Below are 26,937 nucleotides of genomic sequence, written 5' to 3' on the forward strand. Positions count from 1 at the left end.
GCCATTATGCTCATCTGCATGCGCATGAAACCGGTCGTCACTAGTTACCACAGCCACAAAGTCAGAATTATGACTAAACCCAAACCCTCCTATTTCTACAAATTGTATTCTTAAACTGTGATTTTAAACCTATCCTTAACCACACTGCTAATCTTATGCCTAACCCTTACCTTAAATTAATGATGTTTTTTTCCCCATACATTTTTACGGTAGGTTTTACCCAATTTTGACTGGTTGTGGAAGTGACAACCTATGAAACCATGCAGTCTCCCTCCCTGGGCAATACTATCGCGAGGGTTGATTGGCTGCTGTATTTGGAGCAAAGCTGCTGGACTTCTAAGAGTGACTGTGTGCTGAAAGAAACAGGTGGACATATCCAAGAGGCAGCTAGAGCAATTTACTGGTGTGCTGTTATATAGCTAAGCGGGATATTAAAAACGTGGTGAGTAGATATCTAGCTACCTTAACATGTTTGTTTGGCTAACTATCAACCTGATCTTGCACCATTTTCAAATGCATTGTATGTCAATGGGGAGAAACCAGAGGAAACGTTCGATTGTTGCAAGTAAAGATGATCCGCAAACATCTCTGCTCTGGTAACTGGCTAACTTATCTGTATTTAACTAGCTAGTTACTTCTAACTGCGGTAATTAAAGTGGGAGCTAGCTAAGGTTAGCGCTGTATTAATTAGTAACAATCTAGCTAACTAACTAGCGAGTGGTCCAACGCATCTGATTCCCATGTAACACATTAGCCGGTCAGAATGACAACTGCGGAGGCTAACATTTGGTGATAGTTATATTTCGGCCGTGCAAACGAAGGATGAAATGTCAGTGTCGTTTTTGGGGGAAAAAGTGATGCTGATAGTTGGATAGCTGTTAGTGCAATATGGATGCGTTTACCACAGGCAGCCCAATTCTGATATTCTTTAAAAAATATTTGAATTGGGCTGCCTGTGTACACCAATTTGAGTGCCATTCAGTCATGTTTAGTTTTTATCAGCCCCATCAAACTCGGAACACAGGTTCTCTTGGCTTTTAAAACATTGGCTAGTCAGACCATTTGGGGCGGCAGGTAGCCTTGTGGTTAGGTTAGAGCGTTGGACTTGTAACCGAAAGGTTGCATTACAACTTACATTACAACGGAACGACTTGATTAGCGTAGTGTTAGCTAGCTACATAGTTGTCTTTGCTGTCCTTGTATCCAAGATAATTGTGTAGTTTTGAGAAATTGTCGAGGTTACCTAGCCAGCTACACTTTCAAACAAAGTCAACAACGCAGCCACTGCTAGCCAGCCTACTTCACCGCCAGCAGTACTATATCATTTTAGTCAATAAGATTTTATTTTATTTTTGCAACGTAAGCTTAACTTTCTGAACATTCGAGACGTGTAGTCCACTTGTCATTCTAATCTCCTTTGCATTAGCGTAGCCTCTTCTGTTGCCTGTCAACTATGTGTCTGTCTATCCCTCTTCTCTCCTCTCTGCACAGACCATACAAACGCTTCACACCGCGTGGCCGCCGCTACCCTAACCTGGTGGTTCCAGCACGCACGACCCACGTGGAGTTCCAGGTCTCCGGCAGCCTCTGGAACTGCCGATCTGCGGCCAACAAGGCAGAGTTCATCTCAGCCTATGCGTCCCTCCAGTCCCTCGACTTCTTGGCACTGACGGAAACATGGATTACCACTGATAACACTGCTACTCCTACTGCTCAATCCTTGTCTGCCCACGTGTTCTCGCACACCCCGAGAGCTTCTGGTCAGCGGTGTGGTGGCACTGGGATCCTCATCTCTCCCAAGTGGACATTCTCTCTTTCTCCCCTGACCCATCTGTCTATCGCCTCCTTTGAATTCCATGCTGTCACAGTTACCAGCCCTTTCAAGCTTAACATCCTTATCATTTATCGCCCTCCAGGTTCCCTTGGAGAGTTCATCAATGAGCTTGACGCCCTGATAAGTTCCTTTCCTGAGGATGGCTCACCTCTCACAGTTCTGGGTGACTTTAACCTCCCCACGTCTACCTTTGACTCATTCCTCTCTGCCTCCTTCTTTCCACTCCTCTCCTCTTTTGACCTCACCCTCTCACCTTCCCCCCCTACTCACAAGGCAGGCAATACGCTTGACCTCATCTTTACTAGATGCTGTTTTTCCACTAATCTCATTGCAACTCCCCTCCAAGTCTCCGACCACTACCTTGTATCCTTTTCCCTCTCGCTCTCATCCAACACTTCCCACACTGCCCCTACTCGCATGGTATCGCGCCGTCCCAACCTTCGCTCTCTCTCCCCCGCTACTCTCTCCTCTTCCATCCTATCATCTCTTCCCTCTGCTCAAACCTTCTCCAACCTATCTCCTGATTCTGCCTCCTCAACCCTCCTCTCCTCCCTCTCTGCATCCTTTGACTCTCTATGTCCCCTATCCTCCAGGCCGGCTCGGTCCTCCCCTCCTGCTCCGTGGCTCGACGACTCACTGCGAGCTCACAGAACAGGGCTCCGGGCAGCCGAGCGGAAATGGAGGAAAACTCGCCTCCCTGCGGACCTGGCATCCTTTCACTCCCTCCTCTCTACATTCTCCTCTTCTGTCTCTGCTGCTAAAGCCACTTTCTACCACTCTAAATTCCAAGCATCTGCCTCTAACCCTAGGAAGCTCTTTGCCACCTTCTCCTCCCTCCTGAATCCTCCTCCCCCCTCCTCCCTCTCTGCGGATGACTTCGTCAACCATTTTGAAAAGAAGGTCGACGACATCCGATCCTCGTTTGCTAAGTCAAACGACACCGCTGGTTCTGCTCACACTGCCCTACCCTGTGCTTTGACCTCTTTCTCCCCTCTCTCTCCAGATGAAATCTCGCGTCTTGTGACGGCCGGCCGCCCAACAACCTGCCCGCTTGACCCTATCCCCTCCTCTCTTCTCCAGACCATTTCCGGAGACCTTCTCCCTTACCTCACCTCGCTCATCAACTCATCCTTGACCGCTGGCTACGTCCCTTCCGTCTTCAAGAGAGCGAGAGTTGCACCCCTTCTGAAAAAACCTACACTCGATCCCTCCGATGTCAACAACTACAGACCAGTATCCCTTCTTTCTTTTCTCTCCAAAACTCTTGAACGTGCCGTCCTTGGCCAGCTCTCCTGCTATCTCTCTCAGAATGACCTTCTTGATCCAAATCAGTCAGGTTTCAAGACTAGTCATTCAACTGAGACTGCTCTTCTCTGTGTCACGGAGGCGCTCCGCACTGCTAAAGCTAACTCTCTCTCCTCTGCTCTCATCCTTCTAGACCTATCGGCTGCCTTTGATACTGTGAACCATCAGATCCTCCTCTCCACCCTCTCCGAGCTGGGCATCTCCGGCGCGGCCCACGCTTGGATTGCGTCCTACCTGACAGGTCGCTCCTACCAGATGGCGTGGCGAGAATCTGTCTCCGCACCACGTGCTCTCACCACTGGTGTCCCCCAGGGCTCTGTTCTAGGCCCTCTCCTATTCTCGCTATACACCAAGTCACTTGGCTCTGTCATATCCTCACATGGTCTCTCCTATCATTGCTATGCAGACGACACACAATTAATCTTCTCCTTTCCCCCCTCTGATAACCAGGTGGCGGATCGCGTCTCTGCATGTCTGGCAGACATATCAGTGTGGATGACGGATCACCACCTCAAGCTGAACCTCGGCAAGACGGAGCTGCTCTTCCTCCCGGGGAAGGACTGCCCGTTCCATGATCTCGCCATCACGGTTGACAACTCCATTGTGTCCTCCTCCCAGAGCGCTAAGAACCTTGGCGTGATCCTGGACAACACCCTGTCGTTCTCAACTCACATCAAGGCGGTGACCCGTTCCTGTAGGTTCATGCTCTACAACATTCGCAGAGTACGACCCTGCCTCACACAGGAAGCAGCGCAGGTCCTAATCCAGGCACTTATCATCTCCCGTCTGGACTACTTCAACTCGCTGTTGGCTGGACTCCCTGCCTGTGCTATTAAACCCCTACAACTCATCCAGAACGCCGCAGCCCGTCTGGTGTTCAACCTTCCCAAGTTCTCTCACGTCACCCCGCTCCTCCGCTCTCTCCACTGGCTTCCAGTTGAAGCTCGCATCCGCTACAAGACCATGGTGCTTGCCTACGGAGCTGTGAGGGGAACGGCACCTCCGTACCTTCAGGCTCTGATCAGGCCCTACACCCAAACAAGGGCACTGCGTTCATCCACCTCTGGCCTGCTCGCCTCCCTACCTCTGAGGAAGTACAGTTCCCGCTCAGCCCAGTCAAAACTGTTCGCTGCTCTGGCACCCCAATGGTGGAACAAACTCCCTCACGACGCCAGGTCAGCGGAGTCAATCACCACCTTCCGGAGACACCTGAAACCCCACCTCTTTAAGGAATACCTAGGATAGGATAAAGTAATCCTTCTAACCCCCCCCTCCCCCTTAAAAGAGTTAGATGCACTATTGTAAAGTGGCTGTTCCACTGGATATCATAAGGTGAATGCACCAATTTGTAAGTCGCTCTGGATAAGAGCGTCTGCTAAATGACTTAAATGTAAATGTTGCATGATCGAATCCCTGAACTGACAAGGTAAAAATGTCGTAATGCCCCTGAACAAGGCAGTTAACCCAGGCCGTCATTGAAAATAACAATTTGTTCTTAACTGACTTGCCTTGTTAAATAAAGGTCAAATTTAAAAAAGTTATACTGTTCCAGCTGGCTAATAGCAGTTGATATCTGTTAGCGCCTTTAGGAACAGCTGGGCTGTAGTAAATGGCAACTGAATTGCGAGAAAATTCGCCTTCCTGCGGTCCTGGTTGTCAGCTCAGCTTGAATGTTGTCATTAAAACATTGATTGGTTGACAAGATGAACTCTGCTCATTGGTCAACCATGCGCTATGGGGGGTGATACATGCCAGAATTAAGCCTCATAAAGCTACTGATACTTCTCACGAAGTCACGGGAGCGAACCGTGCTGCTTGCGAAACTGCGGCCCTTAGGTAGTGTAAAGCATAGCACAGTTAATTTTCGACCAGCCTTTACTTGGCGATACTTCCTCAATTCCTGACTTGGAAGACAATGCATGTCTTCTAAACTTCCATGGCTAGTTGCAGATGGTTTGTCTCATTGATTGAGACAGGTGGATGTCCACACAAGTGCTGTATGTCATGAGCGCTATCTAGAAATCAAGCGTTGCGTTTAACAACACTAGCCTGTCTTGACAAATGAGAAGATTTGAAGTAGACAAGATGGCGACATACTTCATGGAACAAAACAATTATTTTATTTAATGACCACCTGACCCAACTACATTGTTTTCCAAGTCGGGAAATGAGGAAGTATAGCCGGAAATTCTGTGCTATGCTTTACTCTGCCTACGGCTATCAGCCATCAGTAGTAATGGTCTGACTAGCCAATGTTTTTAAAGCTAGTTATTTCAGTGGGTCCATGCTTGCTGACTTGACTTTTTGACCTAATGCAAATAGCTAGAGGTCCCTCAATCCTGTTAGGGTAATTAGCTAGGCATTAAATAGAAACTGTTTTGATGTGTACCATTGCTATTTTCCTATGCCATGTACTGTCTCGTCTTTTCTGACACCACCTTCAGTTTAATGTTACATTCATTATCAAAATTGAACAGCAACATAACTTCTAGGAGCATGTTAATAATTTACTATTCCTTACAAGGATTCAACCAATGTTATCGATTCATAAGTTTAGCCTAGAATTCAATATAAACAAACATACTTTAGTCAAAGACCACAGTCGGATTACTATTGACTGTGCTGTGGTCATGCTGTGCAGCAGAGGGAAAATTATGCATTTAGGACTAAGGTTCTATCTGTATTTTTTTTTAATTTTTGTTATTGACATAGCTTTGTTCTGTTCAATATTCTCTACCTGACATAGTACTTTAAATACCCTGATTCATGTTCAGAAGAATACAAGATGAAAGATTGCTGACACATTAAACCAATGAGGGTTCTGAACTTTAAAGGGATACTTTTTTGGCAATGAGGCCCTTTATCTACTTTCCCATAGTCCGATGAACTTGTGGATACCATTTTTATGTCTGTATCCAGTATGATGGAAGTTAGCATTGACTCGCGAAACTACCTCTAACTAACGTGCGTTACCCAATGACTTCCAGTCAGTGCGCTATCTGCTAGCATGCTAACTGGGGAAGTAAAGGGCATCATTGCCAAAATCCTGAAGTATGCCTTTAAAGCCAATTATCTCCATATTTTTGCAGATAGAACCTTTTATAATCCCTAGCTCTCAATGTCTGCACTCAGAGGGCTAGTTGTTGAGGGTAGATATTGCTGAGCATGGGACGTTAGGCCTATCACTCCCCTTTCCTGTTGGTTGTGGAGAGGATGCCCTGCAAATGGAAATGGATATTGAGCATAGCTTTGGAAATCCTCTGAGGAATACTAAGACAGGACTGTCACATGATCCTGCTTGTTTGTCAAACATTTAGGCTACTCCTCTTCTCCAGTCTCTAAGATCACGTTCATAAATGAACTGCTGTAGCCTATAGGCATTAGTTTTCAGAACCATACATTTGCGTGGCTCAGATGTTTGATGCTATTAATGGTTATTATTCCGTTGTTCAGTGGAACTTGAAACGAACTCTAGGAAATTAGAGCTTTCCTCCTTGAAGATGAGTACTAGAGTATTTGCCACAACACACCCTGCCTGGCACTTCTTCCATGAGGGTCAAAGTCAAGTCACACAACGGCCCTCTGAGACTTTGCATATGTCACGGTAGGGCTGGCATGCCTGGCGAGAGGCGTAGCCAACTTGTCCGTATGCCAAAACCTGAAGGTCACAGGCTTAAGTGGAACTGCAATGTAGCCCATTGCGTTGTTTCATTGGACTGACCGGATCTGTGAAGGAATGGCATGCCTTTCATGCTCACCTCTTTTTATAATTTTCTACCAAAAGGTTTTGGGTCAACCTGCATGTAGGACAGCCGGTCAGGGTCTGGCCAAACTGCAAACAATACTTCTAGCTTGCTACACTGTATAATCTTCTGTTCTGTGGCAAAAAACTATTGGGCAACATAATTACTGATATTTAGCCTATTAGTTATAACACAGATAATGAGGGATAGTTGATTCTCCCCCCACAGTAGGTAATAATGAGTGAGTTTCTATTGGTAATGCACCAATCAGGGCCCGGCCCCTTAGCCCCAGACCCAGCTTCCCAGAGTGAACTTCTGCAGAAGGTAACGTGACACGTGTGCTTTGTTCGCTGCAACCAGATGCTGTCACTATGGCCTGGCTGGTAATGGGATTGCTGCTCAGAGGGGTGGTGTGGTGGAGACAGAGGGGTTTTTCTCGCTAAACTAGAATAGTGTGACCATGCCCCCTTAGCTCTCCCCTCAATGGAGTTTTATCATCAGTGCTTCACACCTTTCTAGCCCAGCTAGAAGTAAAGAGACGGGGCGTGTTGTGATTCGTTTCTATGGTGTTAACTTGTGTATGTCTTCTCAGGTGTTGCTGTTAGCAGCAGGAGATTAGGTGATGGTGCTGAGGCTTCAATCCGTTCTGGTCCTCTCCCTGTCGGGAGTGTTGGCTTTCCTAGGCCTGTGGTGGTACACCTCTCGGAAGAGAGAACAACCCACTGACAAGGATAAGACGACCACAGACCAGGCGCACCTGTCCTCCTCCACCAGAGACAGAGGTATCGGTGTTGTGGGGAACGGACACTCCACTGGGACAGATCGGGACAGGTATGCAGTGAGGCAGAGGTCGTTAGTGGAACAGGAGCTTGTTGATTGTACAAACACACAAGCGGCAGCAAAGCTGGGTAACGTCCCGCTCTGCCAATCACAACTGGAGGAAAGGGTTGTGGCTGCAGAGTGTCTGAGTAGAGGCCTCGATACTGCTACTGTGAAACCCGTTACGGAGAGAACTGAGTCTTCAGCTCAAGTACTCCCAGAGACTGCACCTAAGAGCCAAGCCCAGGAGGGACCTGAGAAGGATTTATCATTACAAAGGAAACACCAGCCATCCTCTGATGAGGAACAAGTTTCCTCTATCTTTGACCTAGGCTCTAATCCTAACCCTGGTGAGAGTGCAGGCCTAAAGCCACACGCACCGCCACTCTCTGAGACGCTGGAGGACACTACAAACAGAATTTTCAACAAAGAGGCTGCAGAGGAGGTTCGACTAGACCCAGAGGGAGAGGTTGGAGAAGACAAGATTACATTTTGTTTTGCAGAGATGAAGCCTCAAACCAATCTGGCTGAGAACTGCCTCCTCTCCAAAGACAACCTATCTATCCTGCCTGCTGTGGAAGAACCAACCAGTGAGTCAAGTCTACAGGATGACTCCTGTCTGGCTTCCCCCATCAACCTCCTTACCAGTCAGGTGTCCCCCTCAAGGCAGCCATTGGGCATTCTGAGGTCACCTCAGAAGAAAGACCAGTCTGAGGAGTGTGAACTTAGCAGGAGTAACACAGCGGAAATTAACCAGCTGGCGTCAAGTCTGATTACTGACGTGGTCTCAGTAGCAGTGAGTCAAGTCCTGAAGGAAAAGACCCTGCTAGAACATAATGTTGGGCCTCTCTGTAACAGGGACCCCTTCACATCCCCAGATATCATCTCAATGGGTAACAGTGAGACTGGGAGAGAGATGCCTGGTCTATTGCAGGAAGATCAGTGTTCAACAACTGGCAGGGAGAACATATGTTCATCTCCTATAGTCTATGAGGATGTGAAACATGACTGCAGCAGTAGAGCTGAGACTGAGCAGGCAGAGCTAGCAGAAGAAGATTCTGCAGTAAGTGATTCTGGCTCCAGCTCAGGTCATTCCGAGGAGAGCTCCAGTGGCGAGGACTCGAGCCCAAGTGTGAGCCCGCAACCACCCAGGGGACCCGCTGAAGGACTGTGGGCCACCAGCATGGCCCTCCCTAACGGTCACATGACAGAGGAGGTGGCTGTTCCAGGTGAGTCGCCTCATAGCAGATTTTCAATTTCTCACAATATGTCAGTATCTTTCTGTCCAAGCTGACCTGTCTCTTTTATTTCTTAGTGTTGCTGTGTAGCTGTCACACACCAGTGGTTGGTGTCCTGTTTTAGCTGTGCCTTATGAGTTCAGGACGGATTTTACTGCAGTGAAGAAATATCTTTATTTTGCATACTCTAGCATGCAGCTGCTAGAGTTCCCATACAGAATGTGAACCTGGTTTAGTCCCAGTACTAGCTACACACCATACCGTAGACTGTTTTTACAGCTGATGATGAGGGAACATTCCCCTGCATGCTAATTTAACTTTTTGTATTGCCTTCTTGGCGCAGTATTTTCAGGTAAGAGAACTCTCACCATGCCAGAATGTTTTTTCTTTCTCCCCTGTTACTGCTGTATGTGGGTGTTTTGTGTGCTGCTGTGTTTGCGAGGTTACATTGTGTCCACAACACAAGTGACTGTTTTTAGTGACTGGTCCGTACTGCCCCAGGCTCTGGTGTGAACAGCATGGACTCTGTAGACCGTTACGTTGAACACGAAGCCAGGGACAACCAGCATATCAACAGTCCAAGTCCGCTAAGTCAACTGCTGAACACCGATCAGCAAATTGAAAAATACGTCCAGAGTTACAACAGCAGCCAGCCACCGACTGTTTGGGACATAGAGGTGCCAAAGGTGAGTCTACCTCCCCTGTCTAACCCTCTCATCACTTCACCACATTATTGATAATATATTTTCTCTGGCTACTGATTGCCATGTTAGGTTCTCTAATGTAGGTACTTCTTTGGCTTGTAGTAGGGACTTCAAATGTTGGACGCTATAGTCTTGAGCATCTAGTTAAATTGTGCTTAGAAAAAAATAAATAATAATCTCTACATAGTTGAACTAGTGAGAAATATACACTATATACAAAAGCATGTGGACACCCTTTCAAGTTTGTGGATTCGGCTACTTTTAGCCACACTCGTTGCTGACAGGTGTATAAAATTGGACACATAGCCATGCAATCTCCATAGACAAACATTGGCAGTAGAATGGCCTTACCGAAGAGCTCAGTGACTTTCAACATGGCACTGTCAATTGATGCCACCTTTCCAACAAGTCAGTTTGAAAAAGATCTGCCCTGCTAGAGCTACACTGGTCAACTTTAAGTGTTGTTATTGTGAAGTGGAAATGCGGCAGGCTACACAAGCTCACAGAACGGGACCGCCGAGTGCTGAAGCGTGTAGCATGTAAAAGAATAATCTGTCCCTACAGAGTTCCAAACTGCCTATGGAAGCAACGTCAGCACAATAACTGTTCGTCGGGAGCTTCATGATATGGGTTTCCATTGCCGAGCATCCGCACACAAGCCTAAGATCACCATGCGCAATGCCAAGAGTCGTTAGGAGTGGTGTAAAGCTCGCTCCCATTGGACTCTGGAGCAGTGGAAACATGTTCTCTGTAGTGATGAATCACTCTTCACTGTCTGGCTGTCCGACGGTTCGGGCAACTTATTTCCAGTGAAGGGAAATCTTCTTGCTACAACATATGACATTCTAGACGATTCTTTGTTTCCAACTTTGTGGCAACAGTTTGGGGAAGGACATTTCGTGTTTCAGCATCACAATGCCCCCATGTACAAAGTAAGGTCCATACAGAAATGGTTTGTTGATCAGTGTGGAAGAACTTGACTGGCCTGCACAGAGCCCTGACCTCAACTCCATCGAACACCTTTGGGATGAATTGTCTAATCGCCCAACATCAGTGCCCGACCTCACTAATGATCGTGGCTGACTGGAAGCAAGTCCCCGATGCAATGTTCCATCTAGTGGAAAGCATTCCCAGAAAAGTGGAAGCTGTGATAGAAGCAAAGGGGGGACCAGCTCCATATTAATGCTTATGATTTTGGAACGATATGTTCAACGAGCAGGCGTCCACATACTTTTGGTCATGTAAAGTGTGTTTATTAAAAACACATACTACAAAAATCTTACTAAACCTAATTTAAGATGTTTTATTTTTCTATATCTTATACATTTTTATTATGCTACCTTCCATGATGTGGACAGTATGTGATACTACATTACACAAGCTGCTGTTTTTGACCACATCAAATTGGGGGGAAATACACCCTTTTTACCTCCAATTGGGGATGTTGGTATAAAAATGTATAGTCAACATGATCACACGATCAATTGCTTAAAACAGATCAATATTATTATTATTATTATTATACCTCCCTGACCAAGGCCCTTCTTCCCTGATTGATTTGGCTGGGCGGCCAGCTCTAGGAAGAGTCTTGGTGGTTCCAAACTTCTTCCAGTTAAGAATGCTGAGGCCACTGTGTTCTTGGGAACCTTCAATGCTGCAGAAATGTTTTGGTACCCTTCCCCAGACCTGTGCCTCGACAATCCTGTCTCGAAGCTCTACGGAGTGTTCCTACGACCTCATGGCTTGGTTTTTGCTCTGACATGTACTGTCAACTGTGGGACCTTTTTATATAGACGAGTGTGTGTCTTTCCAAATCATGTCCAATCAATTGAATTTACCACAGGTGGATTCCAATCAAGTTGTAGAAACATCTAAAAAATGATCAATGGAAACAGGATGCACATGAACTCAATTTTGGTTCTTATAGCAAAGGGTCTGAATACTGAATACTGTTTATTTTAAATTTGCAAACATTTCTTAATTTGTTTTTGCTTTGTCATTATGTGGTATTGTGTGTAGATGTAGGAATTATAAATATTTAATCATTTTTAGAAAAAGGCTGTAACAAAATGTGGAACATGTCAAGGGGTCTGAATACTTTCCGAATGCACTGTATAGGTTATTCCAAGTTTCCCAGTGGCTTTTGTATAATGTATGTTTAAACAGAACTTTTTGGTTAAATGTGTTGCCCCTGTTCTATTGTTTTCAACGTGTAATGATATGAGTGATTTAACAAAAGTTTTACCAGGTATTGTTCAGAACAGGTTTTTTACATGGACGATACATTGGAGATAATGTACGACAACTAATAGAACAACACGAAACATCTAAGAAGCCAGACCTGGTATTCATAGCAGATTTTGAAAAGGCCTTTATATATAAAATCCAGCCTTAGTATATTAAATGCCTGGATTTTTTTCAATTTCGGGGAGTCTCTTATTCAATGGGTAGAAGTAATGTATAGCAACCCCAGCTGTAAAATAGTAAATGTAAATGGAGGCTATTTCTCAGAGCTTAACTGTCGGAGTTAAACAAGGGTGTCCGCTGTCACCATATCTATTCATTATAGCGATCGAAATGCTAGCTATTAAAATCAGATCAAATAACAACAAAGGATTAGAAATCCAAGGCTTAAAAACAAAGGTGTCCATGAATGCCAATGACTCAAGTGCTATATTAAGTCTGGATGCTAGATCCCTGCAATATCTCATTGAAGATCTAAACTTTTTTGGCCTCTGGACTAAATTAATTATGATAAGTGTACCAACTTTTGCATTTACCCTGCACTTTACCTATACAATGGGCTGATGGTGAAGGAGACATACTTGGTATTCATATCCCAAAATATATAAATGAGCTCTCCAATGAATTTGAATAGAAAACTAGTAAAATAAATAAGATCCTGCCATGGAGAGGTAAATACCTGTCTAACTCCTTAGTCATATCGCCGTTTACTCACTTACGTATGGTGCTACCTACTCCTGAAATTTTTATTTCTATTTTATTTTTATTATTATTATTTTTTCAAATCATGTGAGTAAAAAGTATTTTGTGCCCATCTATATAATGAATATGAACTGGGTGGGTTGAAATTTATAAAAGCACTAAACCTCTCTCTAAAAGCTTCACAAAAGTTTTACTTGAACCCAAAATGTGACTCACCACCTAAATTTGATCTTATGTAGCAACATTTGAATGTCTTTTAAAAAAATTTTTTTTACATTGGATAAAAGTAGAGACTCGGAGCTAGAAAATGGTATATCATACACTGCATTTGTGGAAACAATGGGAAAGTAATTCTGCTTTGAAAGTTGAACAAATTTTAAACTCACTTTTGCAAACTGTTTTTCAATGTTTTGGTACAACTTTTGGAGAGTCCTTCTGTGTTTACACCCATTCAGTATTTTTCACACCCTCTTAAGCCTTAGTCCCACCCATCTCTTTAAGGGTTGATCCAACCGTTCTGTACCATCTTGCCAGCTACTTCCAGACATCAGAGAGCGAACAGCTCATTGAACATTACTCTCCCTATCGCTCTCTGTGGTTTTGCGCTCAGAGCACACACTGAATCCTCTGGCCAATAAGTACAGTTGTCCGGAAAGCTCTGACATCACAACTACAGTCAAGCACTGGCTAACATTGGCTAGCTACTTCCAGACACATAATAAGAGAACACCCCACTCTGACCATTTTACTCGCCCTAGCAGAGCTAGTTAGGCTTTTTTCATGTTATCTAGAGCGTTGGTGACGAACTGTGCTGCAGGCAACAATTGAATTACGCTTTGTTGCCGACGTTTACTGACACCGGACATATTCAACGGGTGTTGAGCATTCAAAAATGCATCAGTTATTCTGCGCTCTTGCACGCAAAGACGAATCTTTTGTTAAGAAATGTAGCTAGCTAGGTAAACGATGAATCCCAACGCATGACGTAACTTTAGTTAGTTAGCTAACAGTACACTTTAACTTGACATAAATGCTTTGTCTAATTTAGTGGAGTCTTTTGTTAAGACATGTTGCTAGCTAGCTAAATAATGGACCATAATCACAACTCATGACGTTACTACCCTGCATGAATCAGCAGGTAGCTAACCAACCAGGTTATATGGCTATAGCTAGTGTCTTAAAAACGAAGAATAAGATCATATACATAACATTAACTAGAGAACCAGCCAGCTAACGTTAGCTAGCTAACAGTACACTTGAAATGAAACCACTTTGTGTCAAAATTAGAAACGTGTAATATCTGAATCTTACCAGTATACATCATGGTTTGACGCATCTCCGGTCTGATACCATGCATCGTTGCCTTAGTTTGACCATGTAATCCAGACTGTTGTTTTCTCCCTAGCTATCATACTCGAATTCCACTTTTTCTTTGGCTAAACAAACTAAGCTTGTAATTGAAAATTTTTATTCGTATTTACAGATGGCATACAAGTTTGATATTAAGGCACATCAAAGTTGTTCGAGAATGCATTTCTGCCAAAAGAAACGCATTTTGATAAAACATTTTTTACGTTCAAACAGCTCTCCTGTGACTTGCGACATACGCCTAGTTTCTTGAATCGTGTCACAAATGGCTCTCAAGTAGATTACTAAGGAAATCATTTTCGATTTAATTGAAAATTAAATATTTTTCAAAGTATCTTTCTTTTTCAAACAAGTACTGCAGAGCTGCTTTCAATTTCATCCCCCAGAAACGATAGAACAAATGATGGTTGAACTCAAATGTACTGGTTGGTAAAAGAACTCTGAACTGTGGGGGGCAGTTGATTGCCTGGTGGTTGGGAGCTTGGGCCGGTGGCTGGTAGGTCGCTGGTTTGGGTCGCCCTTTTTGACTTGGTGGGAGATCTGTCGACATGCCCTTGGGTGGGACACTTGACCCTGGTAGCTCCTGTGGGTCACTTTGGATGGGAGTTAGTTAGATCACGTAATGTAAATGTTGAGTGGCTTCACTGCAGATAGATTGTATGCTGGCGACCCACTTCAGAGGTTGAAAGACTGGGGCCCTAGTCAGACTGCGTCTTTCATACCATCCACTGCTTCCGAGTATATTACTGGCTAAAGTTTATTCCCTGGACAATAAAGTAGATGAGCTCAGGGTCTCCTTCCAGAGAGACATCAAGCACTATAACATACTGTTTTATGGAATCATGGCACTCTCCGGATATATTGCCCCGTCCATTCAGCCAGCAGAGTTATCCGTCCATCACATGGACAGAAAGGACTCTGGGCAGAATAAGAGAGGCGGAGGAGTTTGTTTCATTACTAACATTCATGGTGTGATTGTGATAACGTACAGGAACTCAAGTCCTTTTGTTCTCCCAATCTGGAATGCCTCACCATCAAATGCCGACAGCATTGCCTCCCGAGATGATCATTTTCTTTGGTCATATTCCCCGCCCACCCCACCCCAAGTCGACACGACTGCTCTAAAGGAACTGCACTCCACTGTGCCAACTGGAATCTGCATATCCCGAGGCCACATTTATTGTAGCTGGGGACTTTATTAAAGGAAGTCTGAGGAAAACACTACTGAAATTCTGTCAGCACTTCTTCTGTGCAACACGGACCCTGGCTCATTGCTACTTTCCCTTCCTGGACAGAAACAAGGCCCTCCCTTCGGCAAATCACGCCTCCATTCTGCTCCTCCCCATCTATAGGCAGAAAGTTAAACAGGAAGCTCCCGTGGTAAGGACTGTTCAACATTGGCCTGACCAATCAATCTGTGATTTTTTTTTTTTAGATAAAATGTTTAAAAAAAGGTATAATCTTTGTAAATTATATCATAAATAGGACTGGTGGACATTTCTGCTCTACCCAAAATTACAACTAATTGCAGCATTACTACAAAAATGGAAGAGGCAAGTGGAAGGGCGAAAAAGTAAAGAACTTGTCTGTATATTTGAATTTAAACCACAATATTTGTTGTATTATTTGTTTTGTCTTTTTAGGTGGATTAAACTGAAATTGCAACCAACTTTCTATGGCTTGTTTTAAATAAAAAATAACCATATTTTGGAGATTCATCTGCATTAAAGACCAAAAATGGTTGAAGAGAATTGCGATAAATACAAATATACTAGTTTCATTTAAGGACCCAAAAAATTGACAGCTGTGCCATTGAAATGGCAAAATAGTTGGGAAGAGATTTTCTATGTGCCGATTCCATGGCACATGGTTTATGAATTGACACGCAAAATGACGCCAGATTCAAAACTTAGAATTTTCCCATTTTTTTATTTATTATACTAAATTCTTGCAACCAAAAGAATGTTATATGGGGGATACAATCTTCCCAGCTCTGCAGATTTTGCTGTGAGGAGGCAGATCATGTTGGTACAGTCCATATGTACTGTAGCTCGTTTTTGGTCACCGGTCCAGGAATGGATGAAGAATTGCAACATTTACCTAGAACTAACTCTGCAGATACTGGGTGATTTTGAAAAGTCCTAGTCAATCGATCAACAACATTATTTTAGATTTTTATTTTTTTTTAAATTTACAATCTGTAGAAACTATGAGAATATAAAGGTTCAGTACTTTTGTGAAGCATCACAGCAGAGTTGGCAAATAGAAATCCAAAATGGATGGATGTCAGAAATGGGACTAAAAACAAAATATAACTATTGTAAAATAGGCTTCTACTTTCAGTTTATATATAATCTAAGTGTTATTAGTTTACTCCAATTGAGGGAGGGGTGGTAGGGTTTGCGGGGAATAATAAAGGTATATTAAAAATTTACCCAACAAATATATGGGGGATTGGAAATGATGCAGACAATTACATTGATGGAAGCAATAATCTATCCACAATATTAAATCTGATCCACCCCCTAAACAAAAATCAAATGTATTTATATAGCCCTTCTTACATCAGCTGATATATCAAAGTGCTGTACAGAAACACAGCCTAAAACCCCCAAACAGCAAGCAATGCAGGTGTAGAAGCACGGTGGCTAGGAAAAACTCCCTAGAAAGGCCAAAACCTAGAGGAACCAGGCTATGAGGGGTGGCCAGTCCTCTTCTTGCTGTGCCGGGTGGAGATTATAACAACATGGCCTAGATGTTCATAAATGACCAGCATGGTCAAATAATAGTAATCACAGTGAACAGGTCAGGGTTCCATAGCCGCAGGCAGAACAGTTGAAACTGGAGCAGCAGCACTGCCAGGTGGACTGGGGACAACAAGGAGTCATCATGCCAGATAGTCCTGAGGCATGGTCCTAGGGCTCAGGTCCTCCGAGAGAGAGAAAGAGAATTAGAGAGAGCATACTTACATTCACACAGGACACTGGATAAGACAGGAGAAATACTCCAGATATAACAGACTGACTGAAAAATATAAAAAATTATATTGCATCAGGGGTGTGGATACTTAGGTATTTTTGTATTTAATTTTCCATAAATTAGCGAACATGTTTTCACTTTGATATTATGGGGTATTGTGTAGATGGGTGAGAATCTTATTGGTTTGGGCTGTAACACAACAAAATGTGGAATAAGTCAAGGGGTATGAATACTTTCTGAAGGCACTGTACATAGTCATTGAATATTGGTCACTTTAATAATGTGTACGGCCTTTTTTTTTTTTACCCACTTTATACCGTATTCTAGTTAAGGCTTATCCTATATAATGACTGCTGTACACCGTTTCTATTCATATACTGTTTTACACCATTATAACAATATATTTATGACATTGCTCGTTCTGATATTTTTTTATTTTAGAATTTTTCTGTATTGTGAGTATTTATTTAGCTAGGTATTACTGCACTGTTGAAGCTAAAAACACAAGCATTTCGCTGCACCTGCAATAACATCTGCAAACGACCAATACACTGATTTGATCAAAATGCAACACTTCCAAATGTTGCCACCTTCTCCTCCCTCCTGAATCCTCCTCCCCCTCCTCCCCCCTCCTCCCTCTCTGCAGATGACTTCGTCAACCATTTTGAAAAGAAGGTCGACGACATCCGATCCTCGTTTGCTAAGTCAAACGACACCGCTGGTTCTGCTCACACTGCCCTACCCTGTGCTCTGACCTCTTTCTCCCCTCTCTCTCCAGATGAAATCTCGCGTCTTGTGACGGCCGGCCGCCCAACAACCTGCCCGCTTGACCCTATCCCCTCCTCTCTTCTCCAGACCATTTCCGGAGACCTTCTCCCTTACCTCACCTCGCTCATCAACTCATCCTTGACCGCTGGCTACGTCCCTTCCGTCTTCAAGAGAGCGAGAGTTGCACCCCTGCTGAAAAAACCTACACTCGATCCCTCCGATGTCAACAACTACAGACCAGTATCCCTTCTTTCTTTTCTCTCCAAAACTCTCGAACGTGCCGTCCTTGGCCAGCTCTCCCGCTATCTCTCTCAGAATGACCTTCTTGATCCAAATCAGTCAGGTTTCAAGACTAGTCATTCAACTGAGACTGCTCTTCTCTGTATCACGGAGGCGCTCCGCACTGCTAAAGCTAACTCTCTCTCCTCTGCTCTCATCCTCCTAGACCTATCGGCTGCCTTCGATACTGTGAACCATCAGATCCTCCTCTCCACCCTCTCCGAGTTGGGCATCTCCGGCGCGGCCCACGCTTGGATTGCGTCCTACCTGACAGGTCGCTCCTATCCATTGTGTCCTCCTCCCAGAGCACTAAGAACCTTGGCGTGATCCTGGACAACACCCTGTCGTTCTCAACTAACATCAAGGCGGTGGCCCGTTCCTGTAGGTTCATGCTCTACAACATCCGCAGAGTACGACCCTGCCTCACACAGGAAGCGGCGCAGGTCCTAATCCAGGCACTTGTCATCTCCCGTCTGGATTACTGCAACTCGCTGTTGGCTGGGCTCCCTGCCTGTGCCATTAAACCCCTACAACTCATCCAGAACGCCGCAGCCCGTCTGGTGTTCAACCTTCCCAAGTTCTCTCACGTCACCCCGCTCCTCCGCTCTCTCCACTGGCTTCCAGTTGAAGCTCGCATCCGCTACAAGACCATGGTGCTTGCCTACGGAGCTGTGAGGGGAACGGCACCTCAGTACCTTCAGGCTCTGATCAGGCCCTACACCCAAACAAGGGCACTGCGTTCATCCACCTCTGGCCTGCTCGCCTCCCTACCACTGAGGAAGTACAGTTCCCGCTCAGCCCAGTCAAAACTGTTCGCTGCTCTGGCACCCCAATGGTGGAACAAACTCCCTCACGACACCAGGACAGCGGAGTCAATCACCACCTTCCGGAGACACCTGAAACCCCACCTCTTCAAGGAATACCTAGGATAGGATAAAGTAATCCTTCTGACCCCCCCCCCCCCCCCCTTAAAAGATTTTGATGCACTATTGTAAAGTGGTTGTTCCACTGGATGTCATAAGGTGAATGCACCAATTTGTAAGTCGCTCTGGATAAGAGCGTCTGCTAAATGACTTAAATGTAAATGTAAATGTAGCTGGCTGTCTTCTAAAAGTTGTCCTTTACCAGTGATATATAAATTATTCCCAGATTCTGTGTTTTTTTTTTATTTTGTTTTTTTTATACAGGATGTGCAACCTGTATCTTTTTAAAATATTTGTGTCACTCTATTGATTTCAATGTGATATCGATAGAAGTCATTTACAAAAGTGTTGCGTTTCTGTTTTGGTGACCCCCCCGTATCACAATCCAACATTCTGGATTTTGATCATTGTCATCTAACCAGTGAGGTAAAAGATTTCTCCCGTTTCCATGTTTTTTTGGTTGTTGTTGTTGTGGGGGTGTACAACCAGATTTTCACCCGCTAATCAATCTGAATGACTTATTGACATTTGTCAAAACAAGTGGTTGGTGCTTGTGCTTTAAAAAAGAAATAAGACTGAAATACTATTGTTGCATGTGTAGATGTTACATTTTAGGTTTTCAATATCACAAACTGTTTCTGCATATTGGTTATTGATTTGGACACCTTTTAAAGCTGTGCTTTGACATGGGTTATTTATCCAAATGTGTGGTCCACAGGAAGTTTTAGGAATAAACTATGTAAATGTAACTTTCAATATTCATTTCCAATGGTATTGTACTTAATCAAAAACTGCTGAATAATTCAAGTGCTGCAATATTTATTTATTTTGATATACCAGAAGTCACCGACTCCGCTGAACTGGGTACAGCTCTCTGATTCGTAGTGCTATGGGGAACGGTGGTTGGGGCTGTGGTCTGGTAGTGTGTAATGGGAATCCTGCTGCAAGCCTGCTGATGCCATACTGTCCTCATGTTCTCACTCAAGGACATGCTGCCTGACTCTGATCTGTGGCACACACACACACACACAGACCTCTCCTTCCAATTACTCTGAGAGGTGCTCGGTGGAATTGGTTACATCTGAGCAAGCTGAGCACATGTTATCAGAGCAAGCCATGCAAAGGGTGACATGGACAGCCTATATGCCACTCAGAGAAACACACACACACACACACAGACACCTAGTATGGTATAGGAACTTACGCATGATTATCTTTCTTTGAATTCTGTTTCACTGTCCGACAGCATCTTGTTGGGAGATTGATTGGGAAGCAGGGGCGATATGTGAGCTACCTGAAGGAGACATCCGGCGCAAACATCTTCATCGCCACCCTGCCTTACACCCAGGAGTTCCAGATCTGCCATATAGAGGGTGAGTGCATGAGACGCTGGCTCTCCACAACAGAACATCACTTGTAGTCAGGCACCTAGGCTTTGGTAGCTGCATTGCCCCTTGTGGCTTGCTCATTTTGTCCCTCTGTTTCCTCCAGGGTCAAAGGAGCAGGTGGATTGTGCTCTGGATCTGATCAGGAAGAAGTTCAAAGATCTGGATGTGACCAGCTGTTATGTCCATCCTCCAGTGGCCAGCCTGCCCTCTCTCCCCATCACATCCTGGGTAAGTAGTATCTTCTGCTTGGCTGAAGTAGTGTGGAACTGTGGGTAGTGCTTTGACTAAAAGCCTCTCTCTCTCAGCTGCTGCTTCCCCATAGGGTGACAGTTGAGGTAACCGTGATCCAAGTAGCCTCTGGGAACTATGTGTTCCTCCAGCAGCACACACACCCCACCTTCCATGCTCTCCGCAGCCTGGACCAACAGATGAGCTTGTGTTACTCTCACCCAGGGTGCCCTTCCTTGCCGGCCCCAGTGGAAGGTAGGCATGCACAGCCAGGGCATTGGGACTCCTTACCCTCAGATGATAAAGTCTCTTTCTGTAGTGTCATTTTCTTTCTCAAATGTTTTCTTCTCACACTCTCTCACACACACACTCTCTCTTACACACACACACACAGTGGGAGTGATCTGTGCTGCCCAGATGCCTGAGGGTGCCTGGTGGAGAGCGCAGGTGATGGGTTACTATGAAGAAACCAAGGAGGTGGAGCTCTGCTATGTGGACTATGGAGGCTATGTCATGGTGAAGATCGACACCCTCCGCCAGATCAGGTGACACACTCACTGTGGGGAGTCTAAATATAACTGGAATAGAAGTTGATGTTGGATTTTACCAGTGTTTCCATTACCTGGTAAAACCGTCTTTTGGATGATTTTATTTATTTTTATGAATACAATCTGACCAAATAAAAACATGTCCAGCAGAAAATATTCTATTGAATAATCAACATTCTCTATAAATCACATTGGTTATTCATGGAGGTTGGTTCAGGTTCTTTCAATAGCATCATCTCTCTACTCTGCCGGTCGGTTTTGAGAGCACACTCTCGCAAACACACTTTCAATGTATCAACTGGTGCTGGCCAGCAAAGTTTCCCTCGCCTGTAAGTCTGTGACTGACACAGAATTGTCCACCAAAGAGGAGTATTTAGATCAGCATTTCCCAACTCCAGTCCTCCAGTACCCCCAACAGTGCACACAGCCCTGGACAAGTGCACTCAACTTGTCAACTAATCATCCAGCCCTCAATTAGTTGAATCGGGCGAGTTTGTCTGGTGCTACAAAATACAATTGTGCTGTTGGGGGTACTGGAGGACTGGGGTTGGAAAATGCTGATTTAGAGGAAGTAAAATTACTTCCAATGCCTCATCGTGTAGTTTGCTTAAACTGCAAATAATTTAAGCAATCTAGCTAACTAGCTACTGTACCAAGGATGGAGGCACAGATAAGTGGGTAAATAGATTGACACTGAAACAGAGAATATTTACAAGCCAGCTGGACAAAGACATGCATTATGCAAGGAGCCAACGTTCACTTGGTAGGCTCATTCCTCCTTGCATAATTATTGTAGTCATTTCCATAAGGTGTCAATGAATCGGCAGTGGGTAGTCCTAAAGAAAGCATTACCTTACACGTCAACTAGGCAAGTCCGTTAAGAACAAATTCTTATTTACAATGGCGGCCTACACCGGCCAAACCCGGACGACACTGGTTCAATTGTGCGCTGCCCTATGGAACTCCCAATCACGGCCGGTTGTGATAGCCTGGATTCGAACCAGGGTGTCTGTAGGGACGCCTCTGGCATTGAGATGCAGTGCCTTAGACCGCTGCACCACTTGGGAGCCCCAAGATTTTGAATATGATATATTTGTTATGGCCAGTAAAGCTCAATTTTGATCTGCACATTTTTTCCTATGGAAACGTGGGATTGACTTTGCTGTTGGTCTTCCCACAGATCAGACTTTGTTGCCTTGCCTTTCCAAGGATCTGAGGCAATCCTGGAACATATTGCACCCCTTCCAGGTATGTTTCAGCTGTATTTAAACATCAATTAAAGTTCATGCTCTCATATCACTGACATCTCTTCCCTATCTACTAGGAGAAGAAGGGTTCTCCGCTGCAGCCAAATCTGCACTGGAGGAAATGACACAAGGATTGCCACTACTTGCACAGGTAGAGGAAAGTGCATGGATATGTCTCCTTCTGCTGGTGTACAGTCAGCACAATGACAATAAGGAAAGGTAGTCTCTGTTCTTACCCTGTATCTGCACACTCCCCAGGTCACAAACTGTCACACCAGTGGCATTCCCTTGGTACAGATATGGAGAACTGAAGGAGAGGTATGCAATACTTTTTATTTTTTAAAGCATCCACTGTTTGTAACTATGTGTATGTTAAACTTCTTAATTTATAAAGGTATTCTAATGGGTTCATGTTGCTAATGTTTCTCTTGGTCTTCCAGTTGGTGTCTGTGAACCGTGCTCTGGTGGATAACGGACTGTGTAGCTGGGTAGACTGACTCTGACTGTGAAGGCCAATCCTGGCCCTGTTTGGATAGTTTTCAAATGTATCCTCTCTCCCTTTTTAAGCACAGATCTCTAAGGGATTGTATATGTGTGAGTAAGGTTACCAGCCCTATTACCCTCACCAATCTACCAATTTAGATCTGTGATTACTTCAAGGAAGGTAGGAAGGAACATTGGATATCTGAAGTATTCAAACATGGCCCCTGTCTTGCAGTCTTTCACCGTTCTACCCCCTCAGTACCATCCTCTGGACTGCTGCCCTGTTGGGGCACAACAATGTCTTCCTTCTCAACTCGACTGTTCATGCTTGTTGTTTCTTTATCATCATGTACACTTTCTGATGTATTTATTTTGTGAAGTCTTATTTACACCCCCCCCCCCCCCCCCCTTATATAAATGTTTGTTAATTATGCTTACATGATTTTTGACCAATATTATTCATGATTAATCAAATTACTGTTTTGTTTTCAATGGATCCAATCCTATTAAGAAACTAAATAAAGATGAACTGTCCTTTCTGAGTTCTCCACTTTGACCATAGCCACAGACTGTTATGTTGTAAGATGTACAGTATAATGTAGCTACAGTCTGTATTGACTTCAATCAGATCTCATTAAATTAATGCATGTTGTGTACATTTTGTGAGTTTGTTAGATGATACACAAATTCAGGAACCTTTTGTATATTGACCTCGATGTCCAAACTAAATATACACAGTGTACTAAACATTAGGAACACTTTCCTAATATTGTGTTGCACGCCCTTTTGCCCTCAGAACATCGTCAATTTGTTGGAGCATGGACTAACATTCCACAGGGATACTGACCCATGTTGACTCCATTGCTTCCCACAGTTGTGTGAAGTTAGCCAGGTGTCTTTTGGCTGGAGGGCCATTATTGATACACATGGGGAAACTGTTGATTGTGCTACCATACCCTGTTCAAAGGCACTTAAACATTTTGTCTTGCCCCTCTGAATTGCACACATACACAACACATGTCTAAATTGTCTCAAGGCTTAAACATCCTTCTTTAACTGGTCTCCTCCCCTTCATCTACACTGATTGGATTTAACAGGTGACATCAATAAGGTGTCATAGTTTTCACCTGGATATACCTGGTCAGTCTGTCATGGAAAGAGCAGCTTTTCCTAATGTTTTGTACATTCAGTGTATTGAGGCTCTAGAGAAGGACATTTTGACTTGGTCAACCAGTGCCCGTGAGGAACTTGTCTGGACTGTTAAACTCACTGAGGTTTATTGTGCTTCAGCTTTGATCCCCGGAGTGTTTGTATCTATGTTTTAAGGGAGAGCTTCAGTTATTTGTATGTCTCTGATGTTATGAGTAGTTTTTGAAGTGGATGTTCTGGGGAATGATGGAATGAATAAACAAGAACCTAGTGAATTCAGTAGATGGCGCCAAAGGCTTAGTTTTTGCTATTCCTATTAGACAAGCACTAGACCGGGAGTGTTACAAATACAGAGAGCACCTGTTGTCTTGATAAGCACAGACAAATGTTTCAGTCAATTGAGTACTGTGTAAAGAATGAGCGTGTGTGACTAAATGTTATATATAAACTCCGCAGTTACATTTGTAATCAAACATTGTCTACTTGTGAGGCAACTTGGTAGGCCCATCGTTCAAGGCAGCTGAAGACTTCGTTATTATTTTGCAGCTAACTACTCATCACATTCAACTGAAATATGGAATGAATCACTTGCAGGACCAAATTAGAGCCATTCTGAATTAATACTGTATACAGGAAACCATGCCAGTGTCTGAAGGAGAACTAAATGAATTTGTAATCCACTTCTGTCTAGATTCATCCCATGTTTGAATTTAACACAGTAAAAAAAAAAAAAAGGTATATATGTGTGAAGATGTGTTCTCTGTTTCTTTGCCTTTACATCCTTCGATTGTATCTTAATTCTGCAACTCCTAGTCTTCTCTTTCATCAGCTTCTATCCAGGTTTTTTGGGGGGGGTCATTACTTTTTGTTTTAATTTAAGGGTTGTTTCACCACATTTGTTACGTTATTTGAGTTGGAACTGAATGAAAATATTATATACATATGGTAATTATTTTTTGTTGTATTCACTATAATTGTCAGTGGTGTACATTGAAGACTGGGTGACAGTTGTGTCTTCCAGCATGCCGTCTGGGCATTTCAGTTCAGAAGTCAGAGTTGTTCTGCTGATAGGATAATAGGGAGGGAGTTGGGAGGATTTCAGAAATCACCTGTGGTGCACATTAATTTTCCAGCAAAGGCCCCATAATAATGCAGCAGCATGCACTCCTTGGTGTCTTTGATGAGACTAATTAAAGGCATGAGGCATGTAAAAAAAATATATATATATATTTAAAAAAATAAAATAAAGATAATCGGAGGGCAGGACTATGAGGAGGCTCATCCAAGACCCCTATTGATTAATGAAGTCACACTGTCATTCCCCATTATCTTCGCTGCTTATAATAGCACACTCACTCACCCACCAACAGTGGAGAGAGATTGAAGGATTAGCAAAGGTCTCCTCACGTTGCTCTCCATAAATGCTCTCTTTAGTCATGATGCTCAACTCAAGTCAGTGCTATACTTCATGTTTTGATTGTGCTGCTGAGTGCAAGGATTCATTTGTATTTTATGTTACATGTCAGTTCTCTTTTTATAAAATGTAATATTATTTCTTAAAAGAGTAATGTTAATTTGTGATAGTTGAAACAGAATACAAAGCTTGCCTTTTCATGGAAGAAACTAGTGATCTATTTAGGGTTATGAATGACTCCCAACTTTATTGTTGAATAGTTTTTTTTCTTCTTTTTTTTCTATATCTATATTTTATTTCTATATTAACCAAATTGCTATATTGTTGTAGGCCTACGTTACGTTATCCTGCAAATGATTGTACTGGATATTTCGGTGAAGTTGTGTGGGTGGCTAACCAACACCGGTGCAATTGATTAGTCAATTATGGGACCTAATGTAGGACACAGGTGTGCTAGGAATTAATAGGAGGGTGGTAAAGGTAAAAACAAAATGTATCATCCAATCACAGGTATTGCTTTTTAACAGTTTAAAATCCTCTGGTAAAAATAACTTTTATATCCCCCTGTATTTGGCTTGACACATTTCCTCTTTTAAAAATACAGTAATAATATAGCAAGACAGAGCAATCACTACCAAATAGGAAGATTATATCTGCTATTTAGGCTCCTCTATTTATTACGAAAAATGGCCTTTCAGGTTAAAGGTTGTTGAATCACTCCTTTTTGTTTTTAATAAATAATATCAACATTAAGAATTGACATGCATGGCATCAAAACCATGGTTGTATCTGGGGAATACTGCAGACCAGGGCAATGTTTTGAAGTAAATGTCATCATTACAATATGGGTTGAATATGTGAAGTCATTATTAGGCATTATTAGACAGCAGCAGAGCCCCCTAACACAGAACAGCAGAGCCCCCTAACACAGAACAGCAGAGACCCTAACACAGAACAGCAAAGCCTCTGACTGTCACTGAGATCTATGCATCGATCTCTGCTGGAGCTCGCAGTAGGAGGACAAGGGACTGTGTGACAGCTGCAGCAGACAAGGATGTTCCCAGCTGTCCTCTCACTCAACTTCCCCTCTGCTCTCCTCTCACACTAATTTCTCCTTCTTTCCCTTTAAATCTCCAATAGCTCCACGCGATCAGCATCCACAGGCCTGGTTATCTCTCTGCCGTCCTGCATGCTGAGTGCCATCACTACTGAGGAGCTGTGTGAGAACAAAGTCTTTATGTTGAATGCTTGTCAATGCTATGTTCAATATATCAATGCTCTCAGGACAATGTTTCCTTGTCTCTAGGCTCAGCTTTCTGGGTGGAGGGGTTCACTTTATTGAGCTAGTGTTACATTTCTTAGCTTCTTGTTTTAACCTTACTAGATGGATACAGTCCCCACATTTTTCCTCAATGAAAGATGCATCAGTAACTTCTGGGAGTTTTTTAAAAGTGTATTTCAATGTGCAAAACAGGAACATATATGTTTCACATTTCAATAGGGAATCGAGTCATAGATGTTTTGATGTGCAAAAGTATCAAATTTAAATGTTCAAAGCATGTAACAGATGTAGG

At 43.6% G+C, this 26,937-nt stretch overlaps 1 protein-coding gene across 1 annotated transcript; it reads left to right on the forward strand.

Annotated features, from left to right (window-relative positions):
* The first annotated feature begins 223 nt into the window (after positions 1 to 223).
* Positions 224 to 23,456, forward strand: LOC139537210 (A-kinase anchor protein 1, mitochondrial-like). The gene is made up of 11 exons (XM_071338266.1): positions 224 to 442; positions 7,475 to 8,930; positions 9,441 to 9,625; positions 20,153 to 20,279; positions 20,398 to 20,522; positions 20,600 to 20,777; positions 20,917 to 21,067; positions 22,251 to 22,318; positions 22,395 to 22,468; positions 22,576 to 22,635; positions 22,758 to 23,456. Exons 2-11 carry the CDS (start codon positions 7,505 to 7,507, stop codon positions 22,812 to 22,814), a joined length of 2,451 nt encoding a protein of 816 aa, XP_071194367.1. The 5' UTR covers positions 224 to 442; positions 7,475 to 7,504; the 3' UTR covers positions 22,815 to 23,456.
* The last annotated feature ends 3,481 nt before the right edge of the window (positions 23,457 to 26,937 follow it).

Source organism: Salvelinus alpinus, chromosome 13 (assembly GCF_045679555.1).
Source record: "Salvelinus alpinus chromosome 13, SLU_Salpinus.1, whole genome shotgun sequence".
NCBI lineage: Eukaryota > Metazoa > Chordata > Actinopteri > Salmoniformes > Salmonidae > Salvelinus > Salvelinus alpinus.